Source organism: Lactuca saligna, chromosome 2 (assembly GCF_052625555.1).
Source record: "Lactuca saligna cultivar CGN05327 chromosome 2, ASM5262555v1, whole genome shotgun sequence".
NCBI lineage: Eukaryota > Viridiplantae > Streptophyta > Magnoliopsida > Asterales > Asteraceae > Lactuca > Lactuca saligna.
Genome location: NC_136418.1, coordinates 163,040,390 through 163,064,268, shown reverse-complemented (window position 1 = coordinate 163,064,268; position 23,879 = coordinate 163,040,390). Strand labels below are relative to the sequence as shown.

Genomic DNA, 23,879 nt, shown 5'->3' with positions numbered 1-23,879 from the left:
CTTGATAGCCGGAAAGCTTGTAATATGGGGGACTTTGATGTGGGTGGAGGTGATTGTTCATCTTCTGCGTTTCATGATAGGGCGAAATTGAGGAAAATGTTTCATGATGGGGCTGTTGGTGACGATTTGTTGTCCAAGAATACGATGGTCTTGCCTAGTCATGGTTCTGATATAAAAGCAAGCTGCAATGATTTACAGCTTGAATATGTGAAGCCTGTTATTAATAATGTGAATGGTTCTGTGATGATCCCTGCAGATGTAGTCAATAGGGGGAGCCTTCCATATTCTCATACCCTTTATGGGGTTTTCATTGAAGAAAAGGCGATCGATTTTTCCTTAGTTGAATACCATATTTGTAACATGTGGAAAACACATGGCATTGAAGATGTCATGGAGAACCATAAGGGTTTCTATTTTTTCAAATTCAAGACTGATGAAGGAATGTTTTTAGCTCTAGAAAATGGACCATGGACCATTAATAACATCCGTATTTTTCTCAAGAGGTGGACTCCAGGTTTAGTTCTTGATAAGTCTAAACATGATAATCTCAAACTCCCTGTTTGGATTACAATCTATGACATTCCTCTTGAGTTATGGAACAAGGAAGGGTTGAATATTATTGCTATTATGCTTGGTAATCCTTTGGCAGTTGATACTTGTACAGCAAGGATGTGTATGAAGGCCTCTGGTAGAGCTGGATATGCTAGAATTCTGGTTGATTTTAAGGCAACTGGAAATTGGGTTGATGAGATTTCTGTTTCTATTCCTTATGGCAATGGATACTCATTGTCCACTCTTCGGGTTGAGTACAGTTGGAAACCAGGTAACTCTTCTTTTTGCAAGGTGTTTGACCATATGCATACGGATAGCAGTTGTATTCCCCAAAAAGTTTTGGCAAAGAACAAAGACAATGAACTTAATGAGGTATGTTTTCTCATGCAAGTATTAGTTTTGAACTTTCTTGACTACTTCGTGGGGTTGAAAGAGAAGGTAATTTGTAACTATCCTTTTCCAGAAAAGGTTGAAGAAAGAAGAAGAAGAGAGGGAAGTCAAGAGAAGATATAAGGCACAGCCTCATCTGTATACTATTATCAAGGTGCATGGTAGATATATATCATCTCACGTTCCTAATTGGTTCCTTGTTTATTTCTTTCTCACTAATATCATCAATTGACATGCTGTACTGTAGGTTGCGCGTGATGAAGACATGTTACAACAGATTGGGAAGGATATGTATTTTGATCTTGTCGACCATAATAAAGTCCGTAGCTTTTATATAATGAAGCAAATGGTATTTAAACTTTTCAAGGTATTTCTTTTTTTTTTTTTTTCTTGTTTTGATGACATGTGGATCATGTTCGATACATGTTATACATATTCTTATGGTGTGCAGGAAGAGGTTGCCAAAGAATTTGGTGTGCCTGCTCGATTTCAACGGTTCTGGATATGGGCGAAGAGACAGAACGACACATACCGTCCCAATCGCCCTTTAACAGCACAGGAGGAGACACAATCGGTATATGATGACGTGGCTTTTACCTGCATCGTCACTTTAAAGTATTAAGTTTTTGTATCCAATTAATGAGAAACATGTGGAAGTCATGTAGGTTAGGCAATTGAGGAAGCTTTCCAATATGAGTGACAATGCTGATCTGGAATTGTTCTTTGAGATAGAGATTGGACCGGTGATTAATAATTGTTATTATCTTGCCGGTTAATTAATTCACTCTTAATGCTTCCCAATACCTTTTATTCTTTAGTTGTAGTAACTACTGACTAAAGTTATGTGTTGTTTTCAGGATTTGCGTCCTCTTCCACCACCTGACAAAAGCAAACAAGATATTCTTGTTTTTTTTCAAGCTTTATGATCCTGAGAAGGAAGAACTCAGGTACTTGCAACATGTTAAGTCTTCTCTCTTCAATTCTTAATAGGCCAGTTAATTTGGTTCTTGAGTAGCTATACTTTATATTCTTTTTTTTTTTTCCAGATACGTTGGTAGGTTTTTTGTGAAGAGTTGTGGTAAACCGACTGAAATAATATCAAAATTAAATGAGAGAGCTGGATTTAGTCCAGATGAAAAAATTGAACTCTATGAGGTATATATATATATATATATATATATATATATATATATATATATATATATATATATATATATATATATATATATATATATATATATATGTTGTAAACTTCCAGTTCCTGCAGTACAAGTTGTGATTTCATAGTTGTGTGGTATCTATGATTGACCAGGAAATAAGATCTGAGCCATGTGTCATGTGCGAACGTCTTGACATGGAAAAGTCATTTAGAGATAGCGAGGTATAATATATTCAGCTTTTTATCATCAAAAAGTTGTTTATGCTTTACGTATATATATGTGACTGTGAGTGGTGTTTAAATCTGAAACAAAGGCCTTATATATATCTTTTTAGATGGAGGATGGAGACATTATTTGTTTTCAGAAACCATCTCGTGCTCAGGATATGGATAAATACCGATACCCTGATGTTCCTTTATTTCTGGGATATGTCAAAAAACGTCAGGTGATAAAAATACAGTGTCTGAAAACTTTGAAGATTACCTTTCATCATTCTACCAAAGAAGAGGTATGTGTGTTTGAAAATCTGCAACGGTTGCATGCTTTTTTCTTGTGCAAGGAAATTTTTTCTCTAAAATCTAAAAGGTGCTGTGTTGTGGACTTGTGGTTGTGGTTACAGCCTGTGATTCACAATATTAAGCTGCCTAAGCAGAGCACTGTTGGAGATGTCCTTAATGAAGTTAAGACAAAGGTTCTATAAATATAATCTAATACTATCATATATAGATTATCTTATTAGTAGATAATTTATTGATGAAAATGCATTATGTATGTTGAAACAAACAGGTTGGATTATCTCTATCTCACCCGGATGCTGAACTTAGATTGCTTGAAATTTTTTACCACAAAATTTACAAGGTACGTACGTACGTATTGGAATTCAGTCAATTTACTAATAATATAATTATAATCCTTTGTTTTGTTTGGTACACATTCTTATGCATGTGATATGGTTTTCTTGTCCTTGGCTTGCAGATCTTTCCAGTAACTCAGAAAATTGAGAATATAAATGATCAATATTGGACATTACGTGCAGAGGAAGTAAGTTTTAGCTTTCTTCCTGAATGACTTATCATGAATTGGTGAATAATCAGAAAGAAAGTGTTGATAATTTATGTCTGTTTGTTTTGTTGTAACCTTCCTAAGATTCCGAAAGAAGAGAAGAACCTGGGAGCCCGGGATCGGTTGATTCATGTTTACCATTTCACCAAAGACAACCAGATGGTACATACATACATACATACATACATACATACATGTCATGCTCTATTGAACTGTGAATTTATGGGTTTATCTTTTAATAAAATTGACAGCAAGTGCAAAACTTTGGGGAGCCTTTCCTTTTGATAATTGGTGAAAATGAAACTTTAGCGTCTGTTAAAATCCGCATTGAGAGGAAGTTGGATGTTCATGATGATGAATTTTCCAAGGTTTATTCTGTGTGTGTGATGCTTTCTTTAAACTTTAAAGCTATAATGACATGTCATCTATCTGATTTGGAGTTGGGCCCACAATTTTTCTTTGTATTTATCAGTGGAAGTTTGCATTTGTATTCATGGGGCGTCCCGAGTATCTACAAGATTCAGATGCTGTATCTACCCGTTTTCAGGTTTGCAGTTAAACTTTATCATTAATTCCTCTCGTTGTTATTATTTATTTATGCTCATATAATTTTTGAACCTGGTTTATAGAGAAGAGATATATATGGTATCTGGGAGCAGTACCTTGGTTTGGAACACTCGACCCCATAAAAGGCCTTACTTTATAGCAAATCAGGTTAACCCGTTTTCTCCTTAAATTAAGTTTTTATCAAATCAAATGATTTGCTGTTTATTTGGCTTGTTATTTTAATGAAATCCGTTTTATCATCTTTCTTGGCTTTGGTTGATGGTGACATCTAATGCACTTGTTATGTTGGATTAAAATCTGGTGCAGAATGGTCGCACATTTGAGAAGCCAGTGAAAATATACAACTAAAGAGAAATGCAAAGCAATAAATCAATAAAATAGTTTGTTTTTTTTTTTTGCTAGATGGCTGTAAAATGGTTGGTGTTACATGAATTTTGTGTAAAAAGTTACTCTTTACTGCTGCAGTCAGTTTAGATGTAATTCTTGACAGATACATTAGTTGGTACCATATGTGAGGGTATGTGAGCATAAAAGAATCGAACTTCTATTCCTACTTATACGTGTTAATATGCTCACACATGCAGACATTAAGCTTTTGCACCAATTAGATTCTAACAAAGGCAACAAAGGAACTAGAGAAAAACTTGGCATAGTTTTGTGCCCACTAATAAGTACTTTGTATTGCACTTTTATGCTTAATGTTGTTTGATATCACAAAAAAGCGTTTTTGAATAAGCTATTTCATGTGTAGTCACGGTAAAAGATGGGTATAAACTCATTGCATTTTGGTACCCACATCAGCTATAATCCAAACATTTTCTGTTTAAAACTCCATTTGGCCACCGCATAAGAACTACTACCTTGACAAAGAAAAACATAAGCTGTTCTAAATAAGCAAAATCCGGGTTATTTCTATATGTTGGTAGCATAGTTTCAAAAACAATACTGCCCGACTTTTGTTAACATTGGATATACATATCTGATGTGGGGTATGGGAGGATAAAGCATCAAAAACACTAAACTCATCTTAGAGACATGTTAGAGGCATGGTCTATATATACAACCTCCTCATTAGTCATTACTCTCCCAAGAGCAAGTGTTATATCAGGTTAGTTCACCTTTCAAAGCACTTGCAGCTCTTTGAATGGCCCTAGCAACCCTCCATATTTCATGTTGGATGATGATTTCCTGCTTCTTTTTTGCTTCCTCTTTCTCTCCTCTACTTGTACTTGACCCATACATTGCATCTACAACTCCTGGAAAGAATCCCAGCTTACTCTCACTAGCAGGTCCATATACCTACACCATGTAACTTGCATTGTGAGTTCCCTTCCAAGGGTATTTTAGACATTTGATTAGTAGGCAAATGTTTCCATCCTCAATCCTGAACTTACATTATCAACATTAAAAGTTACTAATTATGTATTTATGCTTACAAGATGCTTGAACCATTGCCTTCCCCGAATCCCCTCTGTATCCAAGAAGCCTCTTTCAGCCAACATCAAACGATCATTCAACATGCGCCTCCTCAAAACTAAAACATGACCTTCACTTTCTTCCACCCTCAATTTCTGCAAAACGAATCGAATTATAACAACTCTTGTCGCATCAAAATCGTTGGCAACATGGCCAAAAAAGTATCCCATAAACCATTCACTAAAACTGGTTTTGGAATACAAACCTTCATCTCATCTTCTACTTGTTTAGCTGCATCCTCAAGTTCTTGAATGGCAGATGTGATAGGATGCACAGAGACATCCCCTTCCAACAACTTGCTTAATGAATGCGTGTAGTTCTGTGAAATCAAGAAAAGAATAACATAACATCTCAAAATTTGTTTTATTTTTACTGATGAAGGATATTTTTGGCATTTTACAACTAGTGAAACGCTTCCCTTACCTGCAACTGAGTGGCATAGGAAAGATAGTTGAAAGGCAGGATAGGATCGTCTGCCATGTGAAGTCCAAGCAACCCCCAAACCCCAGCAACTAAGATCACAACCACAAATATTTACAACATTACATTACATGCTTCATGATGATATATTTAGGATTGTAATATTTTGCATAAATAGACCCAAAAAAAAAAAAGCTAACCAGCCATATGGCGGTGAAAGAACGGATCTCCATACTTAACCATCCACTCATATGAGTCAAAAGCAGTGTGGTAAACCGGGAACTCTAGAAATCGTCATAAGATCCAAAAAAATGATTAGCAATTGGTAGAACTTGTGTACCATATCCAAATATTGGTAACAAATTAAAAAAGTGAAAACGCCAAATGCATAGATATGAATTTGACGCTTAAAACAATGCCAAATGCATCATAGGAAAATGGTATAAGAGTTGGTAGTACCTTTTCCATAGTACAAATCAATAGAAGGAACCCCCGCATGGTGTAAAAACGGAGCAAAGTCAGAAAATACGTCACTTAGTCTCTGGATCTACAAATACACATAAATAAAATCAAAAAATTTCATTAAATAGATTCTTGTTTTTGTTAAACGCATTTTGGTTCATAAATTGAGCATACCAAGGGGCCATCAGTACTTGTTCTCCATTTCTCAAAGAGCGTTGAATCCAATGAATCTGGATCCGTAACCTGTTATTTAAAAAAAAAAAAAAATTAACTTAACCCAACAGAATTATCCGACAATTAGTAAAATACCTAAAATACCCTTTAAGGCAGCAGGCGTATACCTTCTTAGTGACCACTACAAGGATATCATCTAGCTGAGGTGTTGCAGCAGCGAAGAATCCAGGCCCTTGAACTGCACAATCCACATTGATATATGCCACCGCCTTTGACCCCAAATTTACAAGATTTTGCTCAACCCATTCAGTAGATCCAATCTGAATAAAATGTTTTTACTATTTGTTACATATCTAATCTAAACCAATGATCTTGAGTCAAAAGATCAAGTTATTAAATTCGAATATTACCTACCATCCCAAATTCTTCTGCATCCCAACTACAAAGAACGATTGTCCTTTGAGGGTTCCACCCCAAACGCATCATTAGAGAATATCGTCTGGCAATGTCAATAAGGGCAGCAGTGCCACTATTTGGGTCAACCGCTCCATATGTCCATGCATCCCTGTGGTTGCCCAGAACCACAAACCGGTCAGCCTCTTCTGACCCCTTTATCACAGCAAATACATTTTGGATTGTTGCCATCTTATTCTCCCCCTGATTAAAAGTTGAAATAAAAATTAGTAATCAAATTTAGAAAACTCAAATCAAATGCCTTCTGATATAACCCCAAATCTGCCTAATTCATAAGATGAAATGAAAAAAACCAACCAACATTCAACAAATTTTATTTGAAAGTGAAAGAAGAAGAAGAAGAAGAAGAAGAAGAAGAATTGAAGTGGTCCAAGAAAATGAAAAGCAAATTAACCTGGTATGTGAAATTCAAGAAAGTTGGTCCAGGGCCAACCCTGTTAAAATTCCCGAAAAGGTCACCATCCCTCCACCAATGGGGCACCCTGGCCCCCTCCAGTGACCCCAAAATCAACTCCGCCGTCTCAGCCGAGATCGGCATTGAAGCCACCGTCGGAAACCTCTTCAAAACCTCATCATCCTCCATCCCTAACCTCTCTACGTCTCCATTAATACTTGCACCCCATCCGGGTGTCAGTGGGTCGCCGACACCATCCAACACTGTTCCCCTCTCCACCCCACCTCCGTAATACGTTCTTGCTCGGTCGTTATTTTCGGTATACATAACCACCGCCACCACGCCTTTCTCCGCCGCCTTCACCACAACCGCATTCCTTGACATCCCACCGCCTCTCTTCGCAACAGCTACACAACCCTTAACGTCCACGCCAGCCGACGCCAGTGCGCGATAGTCCTCCTCCCTCCCATGGTGAACGTACACCGCCTTCCCGTACGCCGATCCGGATGGTGAATAAGCGTGGTACGGTTTGACGACCCCGGAGTCAGAACCTAACCCCGGTTCGGTCAAGGGAAGTGGGACGGCGGTACTGCTGTTGCTGAAGTGGGCAGTGAGTGATGAATGGAGATGGTACGATAACAGTACGGAATAGTTGGTGACGTGGGTTTGGAGATGGAGGGATTCGAAGTTGGTCTTGACGTAATCGGCGGCGGCGGATGAGGGTGAGGTACCAGCGAGATGGGGGTGGAGGGTAAGGTGGCGGAGATAGTTAGATATGGTGTAATTAGAGGCAGAGTTAAGGAAAGTGGAGATAAGCGGTGGATGTTGGGCTGTGGTGGATGGTGACGGAGGAGGTGTTTGCTGGTTGTGGTAATGGAGTGAGTAGAGAGAGATAATGCAGAGGGTGAGGATGAAGATGAGGGTGCATGAAGGGGAGGTTGAAGAGGTGAAAATGGTGGTTGATTTTGGAAGACTAGTGTAAAGAGACTGAGCCATCTACACCGTGGGCGTAGAGAAAGAGGCGGCGGGCGATGGTGGTGGAAACGGCGGAGGAAATTGATTAAAGGATTTCAGAGGGTGAAGCAAGTGTACAATAGCACAATGCATTCATAGAGTGTTGCAGAAAATGTACATGTAGTATCTAAGCTTTTGTCGGGGTGACGTGTCCCTCTTGTGGGTCCTATCCTTCATTTGCATAAATACTTGTACTTTATTATTACCAATGGCCTGCAATTGTATTTGGTCAGATGTTTGTGAGAAATGATTTTATTCATAAATTATTAGATATTGACAAAAAGATAACGTCATAGACTCATACTGTAATGTTGTAAAATAAATCTAATTTGTTACATATTTTTTTGGCAAAAAGAACAAAAACCAAATTATATTGACGTGTTTCACGAAAGCAAAGAAAAAATATGTCGTTTTCAGGTGTCGTTGAGAAAATGATACGGTGCACTTTTCTTTGATAAAATCAGAAAATTAAAAATAAAAGATTCCAAGTAGAGTGAAAAAATAATAATTTGTAAAGAATAAAAAGAGTGAGAACACCATGATAGCGATGTGGGGGTGGGGGTCGATGCTGATTCTTAACCTTTTCTTATGAGAAGGGAGATTGTCCTTTTATGAGAAGGGAGAGGTAAAGGAAAAAATTGGTAAATTGATCGTACTCTATGAAAAGATTATCCATTTGATTAATTTACAATTTAAATAAATTGGAAAATAATTTAAGAGTGTAATACTTTTTTCTTACCATAAAAAAAACAAACAATTTTTTTATTATATTATTAAATTTGTTAAGTGCTTATAAAATATCATTGAAATTGAGATTAACATGTTAGCGCGTAACTAATATTTGTTTTGTTGAGTTGAACATCTAGTCATTTGTACATTTTTTTTTACCATTAGGATAAAAACCTTTTTACTTTGGAGAGAAGACAAAGCAACAAATTCTCCAATATTGTGATGTCTTCTTCCTCAAATTCACATATGTTAAACTCAATATCACACTTCTTTGAGCAATGCAAACATTTTATGATTGTGTATATCTGTCTCGAATTTGAAAATCGTCGACCAAGGATAATCATGTCATAAGGTTTAGGGTTTGCCCTACTTGTTGGTAAGTGGGTTTTAATGTCAGACAAATTTAATATTTTCCTTATTTAATTGTCTTATTCTAATATAATTTTAATTTCTAGTTGCATATACTAAATATAAGATTATCCATTTACATATACAAAAGACCTATACATAAACACTCAAATGTTTGAAAAGGTTTGTCACTACATTTCAACATTTTTTTTTCATCCTAGTATCACTCTCATCTATTAAAACAACATTCTTTCTCAGTCTTAGTTTGATGATTCTCTTAGGGTTCCTTATCTGCCTCCTTACAATGCTTCCACTTCCAAAATATGCATGTGTTTCTTCAACTTCAACAAGGTATGCCTTGTTTTCTTTGGCTATTGGACATTTTTTTGTTGTGGCATGTTCGTCTACATAAGTTGTATTTTGTAATGTTCGTTTGAGATGATTTTTTTCTTTGTGTTCTTTGCAACATGTAGAATTTGGTTGTTTCTATCCGTTGTCACCATTAACAACACGGTGCCTTTGAATTCACCCTTAATGTGCCCCCGTCTTTAACGAGGGCCACCAATAGATATTTTGAAATGTTATTCACCCTTAAGGTGGCCCCCATCTTTAACGAGGGCCACCAATAGATATTTTGAAATGTTTGTAGGTACAACAATAAGTTAACAAACAAATCATAATTGTATAAACATTAAAACTAATCAAAATAATTTAGCACATAATGATAACTATTACCATGCAACCAATAGAGAGAAACAAAAATGCAAAGCGGTCATTATCATTCATTTAAATGTGTGTGATTGAACCAGTATTACACTTTTTTGTTGTAATAATATATGGCATTTTGGGAAATGGGTCTGCTTGAGTTCCCTCGTAGGAATAAACACGTAATGTTTACTTTCCATGCTTGTTTGTATGAAAATGGATGTTGGACCTCAAAGTTATATCTTATTGGATATGGTTTCCAATGTAAACTCTTTCATGATCATTACTCGTTTATAACAAAACGTCTCGACGCTTTTTTGCTTACTTGGCGATGGTTTGGGTTCAATTGTAAACATGTATTGTTTGTTTGCCATGTTTGTTTGTATGAAACATGGATGTTGAACCTCAGTGTTATATCTTGTTGGATATGGTTTCTAATGTAAACTCTTTCTTGATCATTACCTAACATGTCTATAACTAAATGTCCCAATGCTTTTATGCTTACTTGGTGATGGGTTGGGTTCAAATGTATTGAAGAACATGTTTGTTGGTCCACAAGTTTGTAGATGTGGAACATGCTACAACCATCTACTTTTATAATTGAAACATACCATTACAACTTTTAACCAACACATGTGGCCTAAAATATATTTTTGGTAGATTTGGCAAGTTTGTACTGAAATGTTGTAACTCCAGGGTTCCAAGTGTTTTCATATTTAGCTTGATTCATTAAAAGTTTGCAAATTTGGTCCCTACACTAGGCATACAGGTAAGTACACCGGGCGTAGGTCATTAAAAACGATCACAGATTTTCAGGATGTGATCCCCGAAGAGTTACTATGAGTGCCTCTGGATAGGCAAGTGGAGTTCCTACATTGACCTGGTGCCAGGTGTCGTCCTGATCGCAAAAGCACCATATCGGTTGGTACCACCGGAGATGCATGAGTTATCTGCGCAGCTTCAAGAGCTGCTAGACCGGGGTTCATTCGTCCGAGCAGTTCCCTGTGGGGTGTATCGATTCTTTTCATGAAAAAGAAGGATGGATCGCACAGAATGTGCATCGATTAAGGAGCTGAACAAACTAACGGTGAAGAACCATTATCCGTTGCCGAGGATTGATGATTTGTTTGATCAGCTTCAAGGTGCATCTTGGTTTTCTAATATTGACCTTCGGTCTGGGTATCATCAGATGAGGATTCGGGATGAGGATATACCGAAGACAACTTTAAGGACTCAGTATGGGCACTATGAGTTTGTGGTGATGCCGTTCGATCTCACCAATGCCCCAACGATGTTCATGGATCTCATGAACAGAGTGTGTAGGCTGATGTTGGATTGGTCGGTGATTGTTTTTATTGATGATATTCTGGTCTACTCTAAGACTAGGGAGCAGCACAAGCAACATTTGAGGGAAGTATTAGAGACCCTGAGGGCGGAGAAACTTTTTGCGAAGCTCTCCAAGTGTGATTTCTAGCTGAGGGAAGCATAGTTTTTGGGGCATGTCATCAATCAAGAGGGTATTTTGGTTGATCCAGCCAAGGTTGAGGCATGCGGTGGGAAGTACCAAGGAATGCATTAGAGATCCGCAGTTTCTTGGGCTTAGCGGGCTACTATCGAAGATTTATCTAGGATTTCTCCAAGGTTGCCGTGCCATTGACCCGCTTGACTAAGAAAAATGTGACTTTTCGGTGGGGTACAGATCAGTAGATGGCTTTTGAGACCCTGAGACGGAGGTTATGCAAGACTCCGATTCTAGTACTACCTGAGGGGTTAAATGATTTGGTGGTGTACTGCGACACATCAATCTCAGGGTTAGGCGCGGTATTGATGTAGAGGGGACATGTGATAACTTATGCCTTGAGGCAGTTGAAGCCTCATGAGGCAAATTACCCCACTCATGACCTGGAACTGGGGGCAGTGGTGTTTGCCCTCAAGATTTGGAGGCACTACTTATATGGTGTGCATTTAACTATATATACCGATCACAAGAGTTTGAAGTATTTGATGGATGAGCAAAACCTCAACATGCGACTAGGAGGTGGTTGGATGTGCTGAAGGATTATGACTGCGGGATTCTATACCACCAAGGAAAGGCCATTGTAGTGGCCAATGCGTTGAGCCGCAAGACAGTTGGGTCCCCGATTAGGTACATTTGTATGAGGATGACTGTGATTTCTCCTTTGTTGGATTTGATCAAGGGGGCTCAGGTTGAGGGGGCGAAGAAGGAGAACTGGAAGACAGAGAAAATTTGGGGATAATATCCTTTGTTTGTCAAGGATAGCCATGGCCTTTTGACTCAGTGTGGCCGAGTGTGGGTACCAGTGGTAGGGGGAGTGAGGCAGAGGCTACTAGAGGATGCGTACAAGTCCAAGTTCTCTATAAACCTTGGAGCTACCAAAATGTATAGGGATTTGAGGCTGAGTTATTGGTGGCCCTGCATGAAGCGGGAGATCGTCGGGTTTGTGGAGCAGTGCTTGACCTGTAGGAAGGTCAAGGCCGAGCATCAGCGACCTCATGGCAAGGTTCATCCGCTACCCATCCCCATGTGGAGGTGGGGGGAAATCACCATGGAATTCATCATGAAGTTGCCCAGGACGGCAAGGGGAGTGGATGCTATATGGGTGATCGTAGACAGACTAACAAAGAGCGCCCACTTTATTCCGATCTCTGAGAGTATATCTGTGGAGAAGTTGGCAGGCATTTATGTTCATGAGGTGGTGGCTAGACAAGGGGTGCCCGTGTCTGTAGTCTCCGACAGGGATGTTCGGTTTACTTCCAGGTTTTGGAAGAAGTTCCATGTGGAATTAGGCACCCATCTACATTTCAGTACGGCATATCACCCTCAGACTGACGGTCAGAGTGAGAGGACGATCTAGACGTTGGAAAACATGCTCCGTGCATGCGTGCTAAATTTTGGTGGAAGTTGGCCCACATACCTCCCAATGGCAGAGTTTTCATACAATAACAGTTATTATGCCAGTATTCACCGAGCTCCATTCAAAATGTTATATGGTTGGAGGTGCAGGACCCCAATATGTTGGGACGAGATTGGGCATTGGGTCATGGGTAGCACTGAGGTAGTGCTCAAGACCACCAGATTGATTTAGCAGGTGCATGACCGGTTACGAGTCACGCAGATCCGTCGGAAGAGTTATGTTGATCGACGGCGATTAGATCTCGAATTTCGGGTGGGGGATTTCGTTTTGCTGAAAGTGTCGCCCTGGAATGGGATTATCAAGTTTCGTAAGAGGGCCAAGTTGGGGCCTTGGTTCATAGGCCCATTCAGGATCATAGCCCGAATGGGTAAGGTGACATATTGTTTAGAGCTTCCAGAGGAGCTTAGTCAGATTAACACCTTCCACGTGTCCCAACATTGGAAGTGTGTTGCTGACGAGTACGCAGTTGTTTCCTTGGATGCCATTCAGGTGGATGGGAGCATGAATTATGTCGAGAAGTCGGTCTCCATCTTAGATAAGAAGACGAAGGGTCTTCCCAACAAGACACTGAAGTTGGTAAAGGTACAATGGCAGCACCGGAAGGGCTCCGAATGGACTTGGGAGCCGGAGGAGGAGATGCAGGAGCATTATCCTGATCTGTTTACGGCTATGGACTTCAAGAACGAAGTCTAGTTCAAGTGGGGGAGGTTAGTAACACCCAAAACCTGGTACATCTTGAAACCCTCAAGAATTTACGTTTAAGCATAATTGGTCCCTTGAGTACGCTGGGCGTACCTATGAGTACGCTTAGCGTACTTTGCATGAATGATCGCGGAGGAGCCTCACGTACGCTGGGCGTACGTGAGGGTATGTTGGGCTTACGCGTCAGAGGGTCAAAACCCTAAATCCCGAACTTGTTCCCATATTTAATCATCCTTTAGCCTCTTGGACCAAACCCTATCAGCCTCTTGAGTCTCTTTTCATCTACTTTTAGTTGTCGTATTGTGTGTGAGAGTTTTGAGCTTAAGGAGAGGGTTTTGGTGGGCATTTTAGAGTTCTTTCAAGAAGGAGAAGTGGTTGTGCAAGCTTGGAATGAGTTGGTGCTTCAAGATCCCACTTATTAGTCATCTTGCAAAGCTTCTGGAGGTATAAAGCTTGCACCTTTCCATCTTAATCTCTAGATCTAGTTAGGGTTTCTTGTTTGGTCTTTTTTTGGATGATTTTGGACCTCATTTGAGAGTTAAGCAACTCCAGGAGAAGGGATAGACAGATCTGAGGTCCTTTGGTCCTTTAGTACCATAAAAATGGAAGCTTGATGAGAGCTTTGGCCTCATGCATGGGCTAAAGACCTTGGAAAGGTCTTAATAGAGAAGTTGGGTGTGTATCAGTCATGCACAGGCATAAAGTTGCCAAATTTATGCCTTAGGACATCTTTACATACTTAGATCTGGCTTTTGGACGTAAAGGACTCGAGTATTAAGCACTTCATAGGGAAAGTACTTAAACTGAGGGTATGCTGGGCGTAACCCAGTGTACGTGGGGTGTAGTCCCATGTCCCAGTACGATGCGCATACCAGGATGGTACGCCAAGCGTACGCAATGTAGATGAGCCGAAACCTGTTTTGGGCCTTTAGGCTATTTAGGCCTCATTTGATTATTGGGCCTGGTGTAATGTGGGAATTATGAGTCATATAATTGTTGCGGGCCATGAAATTAATGTTGGGCCTTTATTGGGCCAACAAGCCCGTTAAGGATTTTAGACGTAGCCTTTGGGCCCATTAGCAATGGATGGATATTTGGGCCTTATGGAAGGGTTGGGAAGCTGGGTTCCCTTGGTTAACCAAAGTTCGAACATTGATTAATATTATCATTCAGCTTGGGAGGTTTTAGACTGTTAAAGGAGTAGCTATTGTATTCAACAGACAGAGGTGAGGCTTCTCACCATACCCATGGGTCTAAGGCACCAAATCCGGCCCATTATGTGTTTATGGTATATATGTTATGATGGGTTTTATGCATAAGAACTTTCCTATGTGCTCATACAAACCCTAATACTTGGATCTAGGTTTCTCTATTGTACATGCAATTCATCCAAGTCTCTCAAACCCTAGATCTATCATAATATGAACTGAATTAGAGTTTATAAATTACTTTCGATTGTTATGTAGCAATAACAATCAATTCCTTCCTTTGATTGGCTTCAGAAAGCTTAGTGTCTCAAGTGTTGCACCTCTAATGGAGTCACAAACACCATGAGCAACAAGGATGAAGAGGAGAAGAGAGGAAGCAACCAAAAACGTCTAGAATCCCTAAAGGAAGTCTTAGCCACATTTTTGGGGCCATAGGGGTCCTTTATATATGTAGGCTATTATGGGTTTCAACTAGGAAACCCTAATCTGACTGCTTAAGCCCTAAGCAGTCCATGGACTCCTTTAGAATACCTCTTGGACGAATTCCTTATGGGCTTCCCATAGAATTCGTCCAACCTATATTCCATGGTGATCCATAGCCCAATTGTAATTATCTTATAATTACAAATCCAGTCCCTTAATTTTAATTAATCTCTTTTAGCCACAAAATTAATTCTTAACTAATATCAGTTAAACAATATGATTTCTCCTTTAATATATTATTCTTATAATATATTAATAAATCATAATTAAACCTTTCTCTTTCCATAATTCATCCTACATGTTGCTATGGTGAAGGCAGCCCAAAAGGACCATGCTCATAATCGAGTCAAGTACATACAAAAATAGTTATGGACTTAGACACTAATCCAACATGTTAGCTATTATGTGATTTTATATAATATGTGATTTTGTGTTTTGCATGAAGACCCCGGGGGGAGCCCGTGACATTAGATGTAAGACCATACGGGGTAGCTCATGGCAGTCCTAGGTAAAGACCATGTAGGGTAGCCTATGACATTGGATGTAAGACCATGTGGGGTAGCTTATGACAGTCCTAGGTAAAGACCATGTGGGGTAGCCCATAACGTTGGATGTAAGACCATGTGGGGTAGCCCATGTCAATCCTAGGTAAAGACCATGTGGGGTAACCCATGGCAGTCTTACAGGCTTTGTGTATGCATGGTTTATGTGATATGTGTGTAGCTTTAATTAGCTAAGAGGACATGTGTATGTGTGGTGTGTGGTATGCTCTGGGAAACTCACTAAGCATTTCACTTACAAGTTGTTGATTTGTTTCAAGTATATCTGAGCCCAAGGGCAAGGACAAGGTGTGATGGCGCAGCGTGCACTCTATCATTCTCTTTCACTGTTAGAATTGGGGACATTCTGATGATTTGAATAAGTTGTAATGAAATGATGATTTGAAAACAATTAAGTTGGGATTTATGGTTTAAGCATTTATGTTATATTAATTAAAAAGTAAAAATTTTCTTTTAAAATTTGGGTTGTTACAAATATCTCTTAAATTTTTATGATTTTTGGAAAATTTTGTTTTCTGGGTTTTTTTATAAAAAAAAAATAAAAAATATTTTTTTTCTCAAATTTTCATGGTTTTGTTCATTTTGTATAGTATTAAATTTTAAGAAGTTTAGCTTTTTCATTTTTTTCAAAGAAAGAAAAAGTTATGGCCAAAAAATAAAATAGGTGGAGAAATAGACATAAAACCAGTGCTAATTGACATAAAAACCAGCTAGTTCGCTCTGGTTCAATAATAGACATAAAACTGATGCTAACTGAACCGTTCTCTTTCCCGGTTTTCGGTCCAACCGGTTCGACCGTTCGGTTCAAACAGATTTTTAAAACAGTCTTTATTACCTCAATTTCTTTATGAAGTATATTGTTGTCTTTTTTGTAAAGTATTTATTGTCACTTCAGATGTTGTTAGATTTTCATAACCATTGTTATCAACAAGATGGTTTGATATTGATCACTTGAAATATAAGAATTATGAAAGGAAATTTTTCAATGGCTTTCTCTTTCAAAAGAAATTGTTAGGCTTTCATAGTTTCATGTATAGCTCTACCAGTTTCAAACTTTAATAAGCTCAAATAGATAGACACTCCGTTAACATATTTTAAACCACAAGCTTTGATTGAATATCATAATAGATGAAACCAACATATCAAATACCATAAAATATAAGAAAAAAAAAAAGAGGCAAGTAAAAGAGTCAAGAACAAAGTTGATGTCACATGTAATTTTTAAGAAAAAGTATGATTAGTTATTAGCAACTTGTCTCATGGTTGATAGTATATGTTCTAATGACAACAACTAACATTATTAGATAAAGGGAAAATGAAATGTGGGTGAAAGGTCTTAGTCACACTACATTTCCAAACAAAATACACTTCCTTTTATTTCTCTTTATCAATCTTTTGAATTTTGTATTATATGTTTTCTCCCCGAATAAGAATCAATCCATTACTTCTCTTTTTCACTTCCACTTCAAAGATTTCTCTTTTAAGCAATGCTTTTAAGTGATGCTTATATCAACTTCTACATGGATATAGTTTCTTGCATGATGAATATTCATATAGTAACCGATTGTTCCATACATTTTCAGCAATATTATGATATAATAATTTAGTTTACAAAAGATCAATATCAAACTACTAATTAATTATTAAAAACTATGTAACAAAAAGTTAAAAAGGACAAGGAAATGGATTTGGATGAAGGGGGTGAGTTGGAAAAGCATTATCTTTAAATGCAATGCATGATGCAACATGCTTCACACCTGAAAAAGATTGAAAAATACACGAATGATATCAATCATGAAAGATGCTCTTAATAATGAACCAAAAGTGGTGTAGGCAAACAATGACAAATGAATGTTGACTCATAGTGCTCCACCATATTTATGTTCCATGACCACAACTTTCTTACATCTTCTTACATTTGTTTATTTCATGAATCGAATCTTGTTATGTTATTGTTACTTTGTATTCTTCCAACTTTTTCTTTCCCCTATTGCCCCCATCAAGATGCCTCTCTAATTGGCAACCCACATACACCAATCCTTTCCTCTTCTTTTTCTTTTCCTTCCCATCTTTTGATTCTAAAATTCATGAGGTCATTATGTTAGGCCTTTATGCCTTCCAAATGGACAATATATGAAAGACATCTGTTCCATAAATATTACTTTACTTAAAACATCATATCAAGATTAGTGTAATAAACTAATCATACATAGTTACATACAAAAACTATACTATAAGTAATGATATGTGTTCTTGTTGTACCCTTGTTCTTGATTTTTCAAATTGAAGTTTACCAAAGGCAATCAATAGCATGCATTAATTTTCTTCTAGGTCCAACTGCAACTGCACCCATATCTTTGAGCTTCTTCATGGTGAGATTGACCAATTGCATCTTGCCAACACGTTTGCACCTAAAAATCTTGACAAATTGACCGAGTCCCAAAGACACAAGCCAACTGTTGAGCCCACCTGCTCTCTTAAGCTTTCTCTCAAGATTCAAAGCCCTCATCTTTGTATTCACCAACATGTGTCCATTCACCAAATTCCCACAATATTTTCTTGGTTTCGGGATCTTGTAATGTGAGTTTACTAATTTACCCCTATGGTTCATCAACTTTCGTGGGCTGGAAAGTGTCGTGATGGGTTTTGTGTTGACTAATGGCAATGGCATGGGTGGATCAGGCTGTGAAGGTGCAATATGATCGTCAACTTCTTGGATGGCTATTGGCTGTAATGGACTGCCACCTGGAATAGGCATCGGGGATTGTTGGGTAAAAAAGGGTAATGGAGGGATCAAAATTGTAACTTTTTGCTTCTTGACAATCACCCAACCGTCTTGTACACATTCCTCGAAGTCGTTTGGAGGTTGCTTCTGCTTTGATTTTGCCATTTTCATGAAAACCTAATTCATAAATACACCAAACATCAAGGAAAAAAAAAACTTGTGTAATTGAAGGCGATAACTATACTCTGATAAACCATACTCTGATAATTTGTAGTTAAAACTCACAGATTGAATAGAAAATGAGTTATAGACTTATTGTGCATTTATATCAGTGAAAGGTTGAGATAAGAAAATGAAACTATATAAGAACAATGTATGCTCTACAGTATATTGCATTGGTAAAATCTGGGTATCTTGTCTCCCCTTCACACTTTTGGAACTGAAACTCTTAGTATCGATCCAGTGGATCTTGCAATTTGGTGCCCTAATTTGTGCATAAAAACCAACAACCTTCAAATTGGTCGCAAAGTTAAACCTAAAGATTGTAATTAGCTATTAAAAGAATTTAAAACATAAAAGGGGTGGAAATAAATCTAAGAAATATTTGTTGCTTAGTTCCACTGGGTTAAGAACCGAGATCAGGAAAAGAGTAATAAAAGCAACAGGCTGGGGGCAATCTAATCATGCATAAGAGAGCTAATTTGAATTTCTGGATAAATCTTTGATAAACTGACCAAAGTGTTGGATGAATTCAATACAATATTGGTCCATCTTGGTCGATTTCCATCTGAAAGTAACTATTATACTTATATTATGAATAATTTCTTATAAAACAATATGAAATCAAGATGAACAATTTCTGGGTTCGAATATGATCTAGAGTACGCTCTTAATCCCAAGAACATTGCTTAGTTCAAGTGATAAATGTGATTATATGTCCAAATCTAACCTATCCTTTCCATATAAACAAATTAATGTCACCAATTAGGAAATTCTGTGATTCACGTCCCAAAAGGGAGTTACACACAGTATAACAGAAACATGTAACTGATCCCACAAATTTCATCAGATTTTCATAAAGACTAACCAAAGAAGAAGGTTTCAGTAGATAATCGATTTCTGGGACTGGGTGTTACTGCAAAAAAAAAAAAAAAAAAAATGATTTCTGTATAAGAGAAACATACCGATAGATGGCTGTCGCTGACGGAGGGTCAAGGTGGGAGAAGGGCGGCGGTAGCGTAGGGCGGTGCTGGAGGTGGTTGTCGCTGGTGTGCTTGGCGTAGGAAGCAGGAAAGCAGACGGCAAAGGGGGACGAGCGTCTTATTTTTCATTCAGATATAACTTAGAGCTGGCCCATTCAGAAGTGGGTGAACGACTGAACAATTCAGAGATCATGGATTCAGATTTCAAAACAATTAAAAAACTTAGGATAATGACTTGAAAAGATTAACCAACTATACATTATACATATTTATTATATATATTTGATCACTTAACTATTTTCGGTGCAATGTTAATACTTAAACTTTTTTTTTTTTTTTTAACATAATATTATGGCCAACAATAGAGGTTTTTCGTTTTGTCAGCGCCTTTACAGACGAAGTATGAATTTTTCGGCCTTTTTTTCCGGGAAAAATATTTTTTCTGCGAGATGCTCTCTTTCTTATCTTATTTATAGTTCTAAGATCTAGAATATGAACACAAACAAATTTCAAGATTCCTTTTAGATTTCAAAGCTTCATTTCATACTTTGAACAAGGACAAAAAAAATCCTAAATGATTTCAGATGTCAAGCTTCTTTTGGAGTTTCATTTCGTTTGTTCGGATTCATATTCAATTTTGAAGAACAAGAACCCACATACAACCAATTTCCTTTTGGAGAACCAACATGAGACTTCATTGTTCTTCTCCCACATAAACACACATATGAAGAACCCATTGATTTTCTGGTTACAATTTGGATTCGATTTGGGTGTTTTTAGTAAAATGAAACCTTGGTTTAGGGCTTTTTATGGGTTATACATACACACACATACACGATGAACACAATAACAAGTACTGGTTTGTTTTTCATATTCGAGTTTGTTCTTCGTTTGTTCAGATTCAAGTTTTTAGTTTTTTTTTTTTATTTGTGATTTATGTTAAAGATGCAGCTTCGATTTTTCGATTTGGTGTGTGTATATGGGTTTACCCACACGATGAACACAACTAAACTCAAAAAAAGTTTGAACTTCAAAACTTGAAAAACCATTCAAACCCTTGAATTTCAAAACTCGAAAATCTCTTGAAACCTTGGAAAACTGATATGAGTTTCAATTTATTGGACTCACGATGCTAAAACGATTTTAGAAATGGAGTTAAGTTAAGATGGTGTGTGTATGTGTGTGTGTGTTTGTTCTTAAGGAAGCTTCAAGTTTGTTCTCGAGAAGGTGGCCGGAAAACTCATGTTTGCCGGGAAAGACAACGGAAACCGACAAAAACTCACTATACCTGATCATACTTGTATAATGTACATTTTTCAACAAATTTAAGAGTTAATAAAACACTATAAACAATTTAGTGATCAAATGTGACCAAAAGCTAAAATACCTTACCTTTCAAGTCATTATCCTAAAATCTTAATAGAATCACTTGGCGAGATAACACAAATCATTAAAAACACCTTTTATATTTGGATCTTAGGCATGTAAAGCATCGTTCAGAACATTGATTAGATAAGATTGGATCCTTTCAAAAAACTCCGTTAAGTAGAGCTTCACATGAATCCTTTCTAATTCGTTATCTACATCCTTCTCCATTATCTTGTGTACAACCATAAAAAATAAAATAAAAAAATAAAAAAAAAAAAACTTTGAAGGGATCACTACATGTATAGAAAATGAGAAAAACGTTGTGATTCACAATCACAAACTCACCTTCTAGTATTACTAGTAATGAAAGATGCTTTTTGTCCGAGACCGACCATTAGCACTGTTATTTCTCCTAAAAAAAGGTAACTAGACTTTAGATTCATGATAAGTAACTCGTCTTTTCCAAGAGTGCATTTTGAAAGGACATCATTATGGTGCAGATGGAGAAGGAGGGTCACAAATGACAGTGACGATGTTAGTCTCATCGGGGAAGGGTTGCAGAGCTTCATCACAAAAGTGATGGGGTTATCGGGGAAGGTGAAACAGAAGGGGTGGATTGTTGAAAGGAGACATTGTTTTCTTCGTCATTTTTCTTTTTCCATTCGTTTTCCATCTATTTGGGTGGAACTAAAAGTTTAATTATTAGTCTCATCAGACTTAATAATAATAATAACAACAACAACAGCAACAACAACAACAACAACAATAATAATAATAATAATAATAATAATAATAATAATAATAATAATAATAATAATAATCCTTGTTCTCGTCTCATGCGTTCTAAACGCCTCTAAAAAGTAGTTTGTTTTGTTTCATTCCGTCTAGTTCTGCTCACCAAACGCTACCTAAAGGAACAACAACATATTCAATGGCAAAGTTATGAATTATAATTCCATCTTAAATGAGGTTTAAATGACACGTTTTAGTTTAATACTAGAGTTAGGATTAAGTGATATTTGACTTTGGTAACCTTAACTATATAGTTCTTATGAGATATATTGCTTTCATGACTTTAAAGCACATTGTGATGGGGAAGATATACACACCCCATATCAAGTGACACTCGGTTCTTAGTCGCGATCAATGTGTGTTATTGGTTTATATTTGTTCTCCCAAATATTATAAGGGTTAACATCCCCATCAAACACATTAACCTATGACCTAGCTCTGATACTATTTATAACATCCCATATAGCACATACCCAGGGGGTGTGCCCGGCGCATGATCCGTATCATGAAATGGGGTAATTTTTCATATGTTTTATAAATTTATGTTGCCGTTGATTCGTCGTTAATATGTCAAAAACATGTGGCTTTTATCACGGTTCCATCCCTAATGAAGTTGCTTATATATATATATATACATATATATATATATATATATATATATATATATATATATATATATATATATATACTACCTTATAAAAGAAATCTTACTATTTCTATAAATAGAAACAATATAATAATAATATTTTTTTTAAGACATTCAAGTCTTTAAGTTTAAAGTACAACCAACTATTAATATAATAATATTATAATATATATCTTACAAATGATAATGCTAGGGATACAATTAATAAAAAACACATTTAAATTAGTATTTCCTTATTTTTAGGGATTGAATTAGTATTTTCATGAATTTTGACCCAACTTTTACTCCTAAAATATCTCTTCTCTGGTATTTGGTGAATTCGAAATCTGAAACACTTCTTTTCCACAAATCGTTTGAAATTTAAAAACTCATTTAAATTGGAGTTTCCTAATTTTTTGTATAAAATATAATTGACTAGAGACTAATTCAAATCTTCATCTCCTTTTCCTCCATGGAATCCACCACCACAATATTTTTTGGTTTTGGCATTGCAATTTTTATTTTTGTGAAACCGATCAATAATGGTGCAAGTATTCTTAAAAATATAACATGTCTCCGAATGGAACTAATTGCTTGAAAGAAATTATTCGCCGCCGCCGCTTTGCGGGGGCAAACGACTAGTATATATATATATATATATATATATATATATATATATATATATATATATATATATATATATATATATATATATATATATACACTAGCCGTTACCCGCGCACAGCGGCAGGGACAAATAGCTTCTTTCAACGATATAAGAAAAATGTTATGTTCCAAAAGAAAGTTCACGTCGTGGGTGAGAGGAAGGGCGGTAGTCGTGATAGTGGTTGGTTGAAGGCGGAAGGAGGCAGAGCAGCTGTGGTGGTGGTGGTTATACTGTCTTGGTTACTGGTTAGGGTTCTTCGAGAGAGTGTGCGTATATTTCTTACTTTGAAGGGATTACGAAGATAGATATTATGAGATGGCTTGTTACCAATGTGAGAGAAGAGATCCTCTATAAATTGTTGACATTGACCTTTTCAAATGGTTGAAGTGTTGAGATTGACGGGTTCAATTTGCAAATGAATTCTTCTATTAACTTGATATGAGATTTTTAGGGGATAAAGGATAAGGTTAAAGTTTTAATATTATTATATTATAAATGGGTTGTACTTCAAGCTTAATAGTTTGGACGTCTTAAAAAAATAATATTATTATATTCAATCTATTTATAGAAATAGTTAGATTTCTTTTATAAGTAGTAAAGATATATATAGGTACATGTTCATTTGAGACCATTCTAATTTTGTGAGACCGTGAGACCAAATCTAAAAATAATTTTAAAATGCAA

At 36.9% G+C, this 23,879-nt stretch overlaps 2 protein-coding genes across 4 annotated transcripts; one reads left to right on the top strand and one right to left on the bottom strand.

Annotated features, from left to right (window-relative positions):
• Window positions 1-1,762: 1,762 nt before the first annotated feature.
• On the top strand, window positions 1,763-4,368 carry LOC145032496 (ubiquitin C-terminal hydrolase 12-like). 3 transcript variants are annotated; one of them, XM_078981323.1, is made up of 12 exons: window positions 1,763-1,889; window positions 1,989-2,097; window positions 2,255-2,323; window positions 2,548-2,610; window positions 2,722-2,793; window positions 2,889-2,960; window positions 3,078-3,143; window positions 3,249-3,326; window positions 3,416-3,532; window positions 3,637-3,711; window positions 3,794-3,878; window positions 4,038-4,368. In XM_078981323.1, exons 3-11 carry the CDS (start codon window positions 2,279-2,281, stop codon window positions 3,851-3,853), a joined length of 648 nt encoding a protein of 215 aa, XP_078837449.1. In that variant the 5' UTR covers window positions 1,763-1,889; window positions 1,989-2,097; window positions 2,255-2,278; the 3' UTR covers window positions 3,854-3,878; window positions 4,038-4,368. The 3 variants fall into 3 exon arrangements, with proteins under 3 accessions (XP_078837449.1, XP_078837447.1, XP_078837448.1); XM_078981321.1 differs by having other exon boundaries at window positions 2,437-2,610; XM_078981322.1 differs by lacking the exon at window positions 1,989-2,097 and having other exon boundaries at window positions 1,764-1,889; window positions 2,437-2,610.
• A 254-nt stretch (window positions 4,369-4,622) lies between these two features.
• On the bottom strand, window positions 4,623-8,263 carry AMP1 (Peptidase M28 family protein). Its single transcript, XM_078981320.1, has 10 exons — window positions 7,132-8,263; window positions 6,678-6,920; window positions 6,431-6,583; window positions 6,264-6,332; window positions 6,087-6,174; window positions 5,828-5,911; window positions 5,631-5,719; window positions 5,413-5,526; window positions 5,168-5,302; window positions 4,623-5,030 (listed from the first exon to the last, which is right to left on the bottom strand). Exons 1-10 carry the CDS (start codon window positions 8,125-8,127, stop codon window positions 4,836-4,838), a joined length of 2,166 nt encoding a protein of 721 aa, XP_078837446.1. The 5' UTR covers window positions 8,128-8,263; the 3' UTR covers window positions 4,623-4,835.
• Window positions 8,264-23,879: the final 15,616 nt, after the last annotated feature.

Coding starts and splice junctions, on each gene's coding strand:
- LOC145032496 (XM_078981321.1), top strand. CDS start 2,279: ATGTGCGAACGTCTTGACATGGAAAAGTCATTTAGAGATAGCGAG. Junction 2,794..2,888: donor TTAATGAAGTTAAGACAAAG/GTTCTATAAATA, acceptor TGAAACAAACAG/GTTGGATTATCTCTATCTCA. Junction 3,533..3,636: donor ATGATGATGAATTTTCCAAG/GTTTATTCTGTG, acceptor TGTATTTATCAG/TGGAAGTTTGCATTTGTATT.
- AMP1 (XM_078981320.1), bottom strand. CDS start 8,127: ATGGCTCAGTCTCTTTACACTAGTCTTCCAAAATCAACCACCATTTTC. Junction 6,175..6,263: donor CAAGTACTGATGGCCCCTTG/GTATGCTCAATT, acceptor GTGTATTTGTAG/ATCCAGAGACTAAGTGACGT. Junction 5,720..5,827: donor CTTTCACCGCCATATGGCTG/GTTAGCTTTTTT, acceptor TTGTGATCTTAG/TTGCTGGGGTTTGGGGGTTG.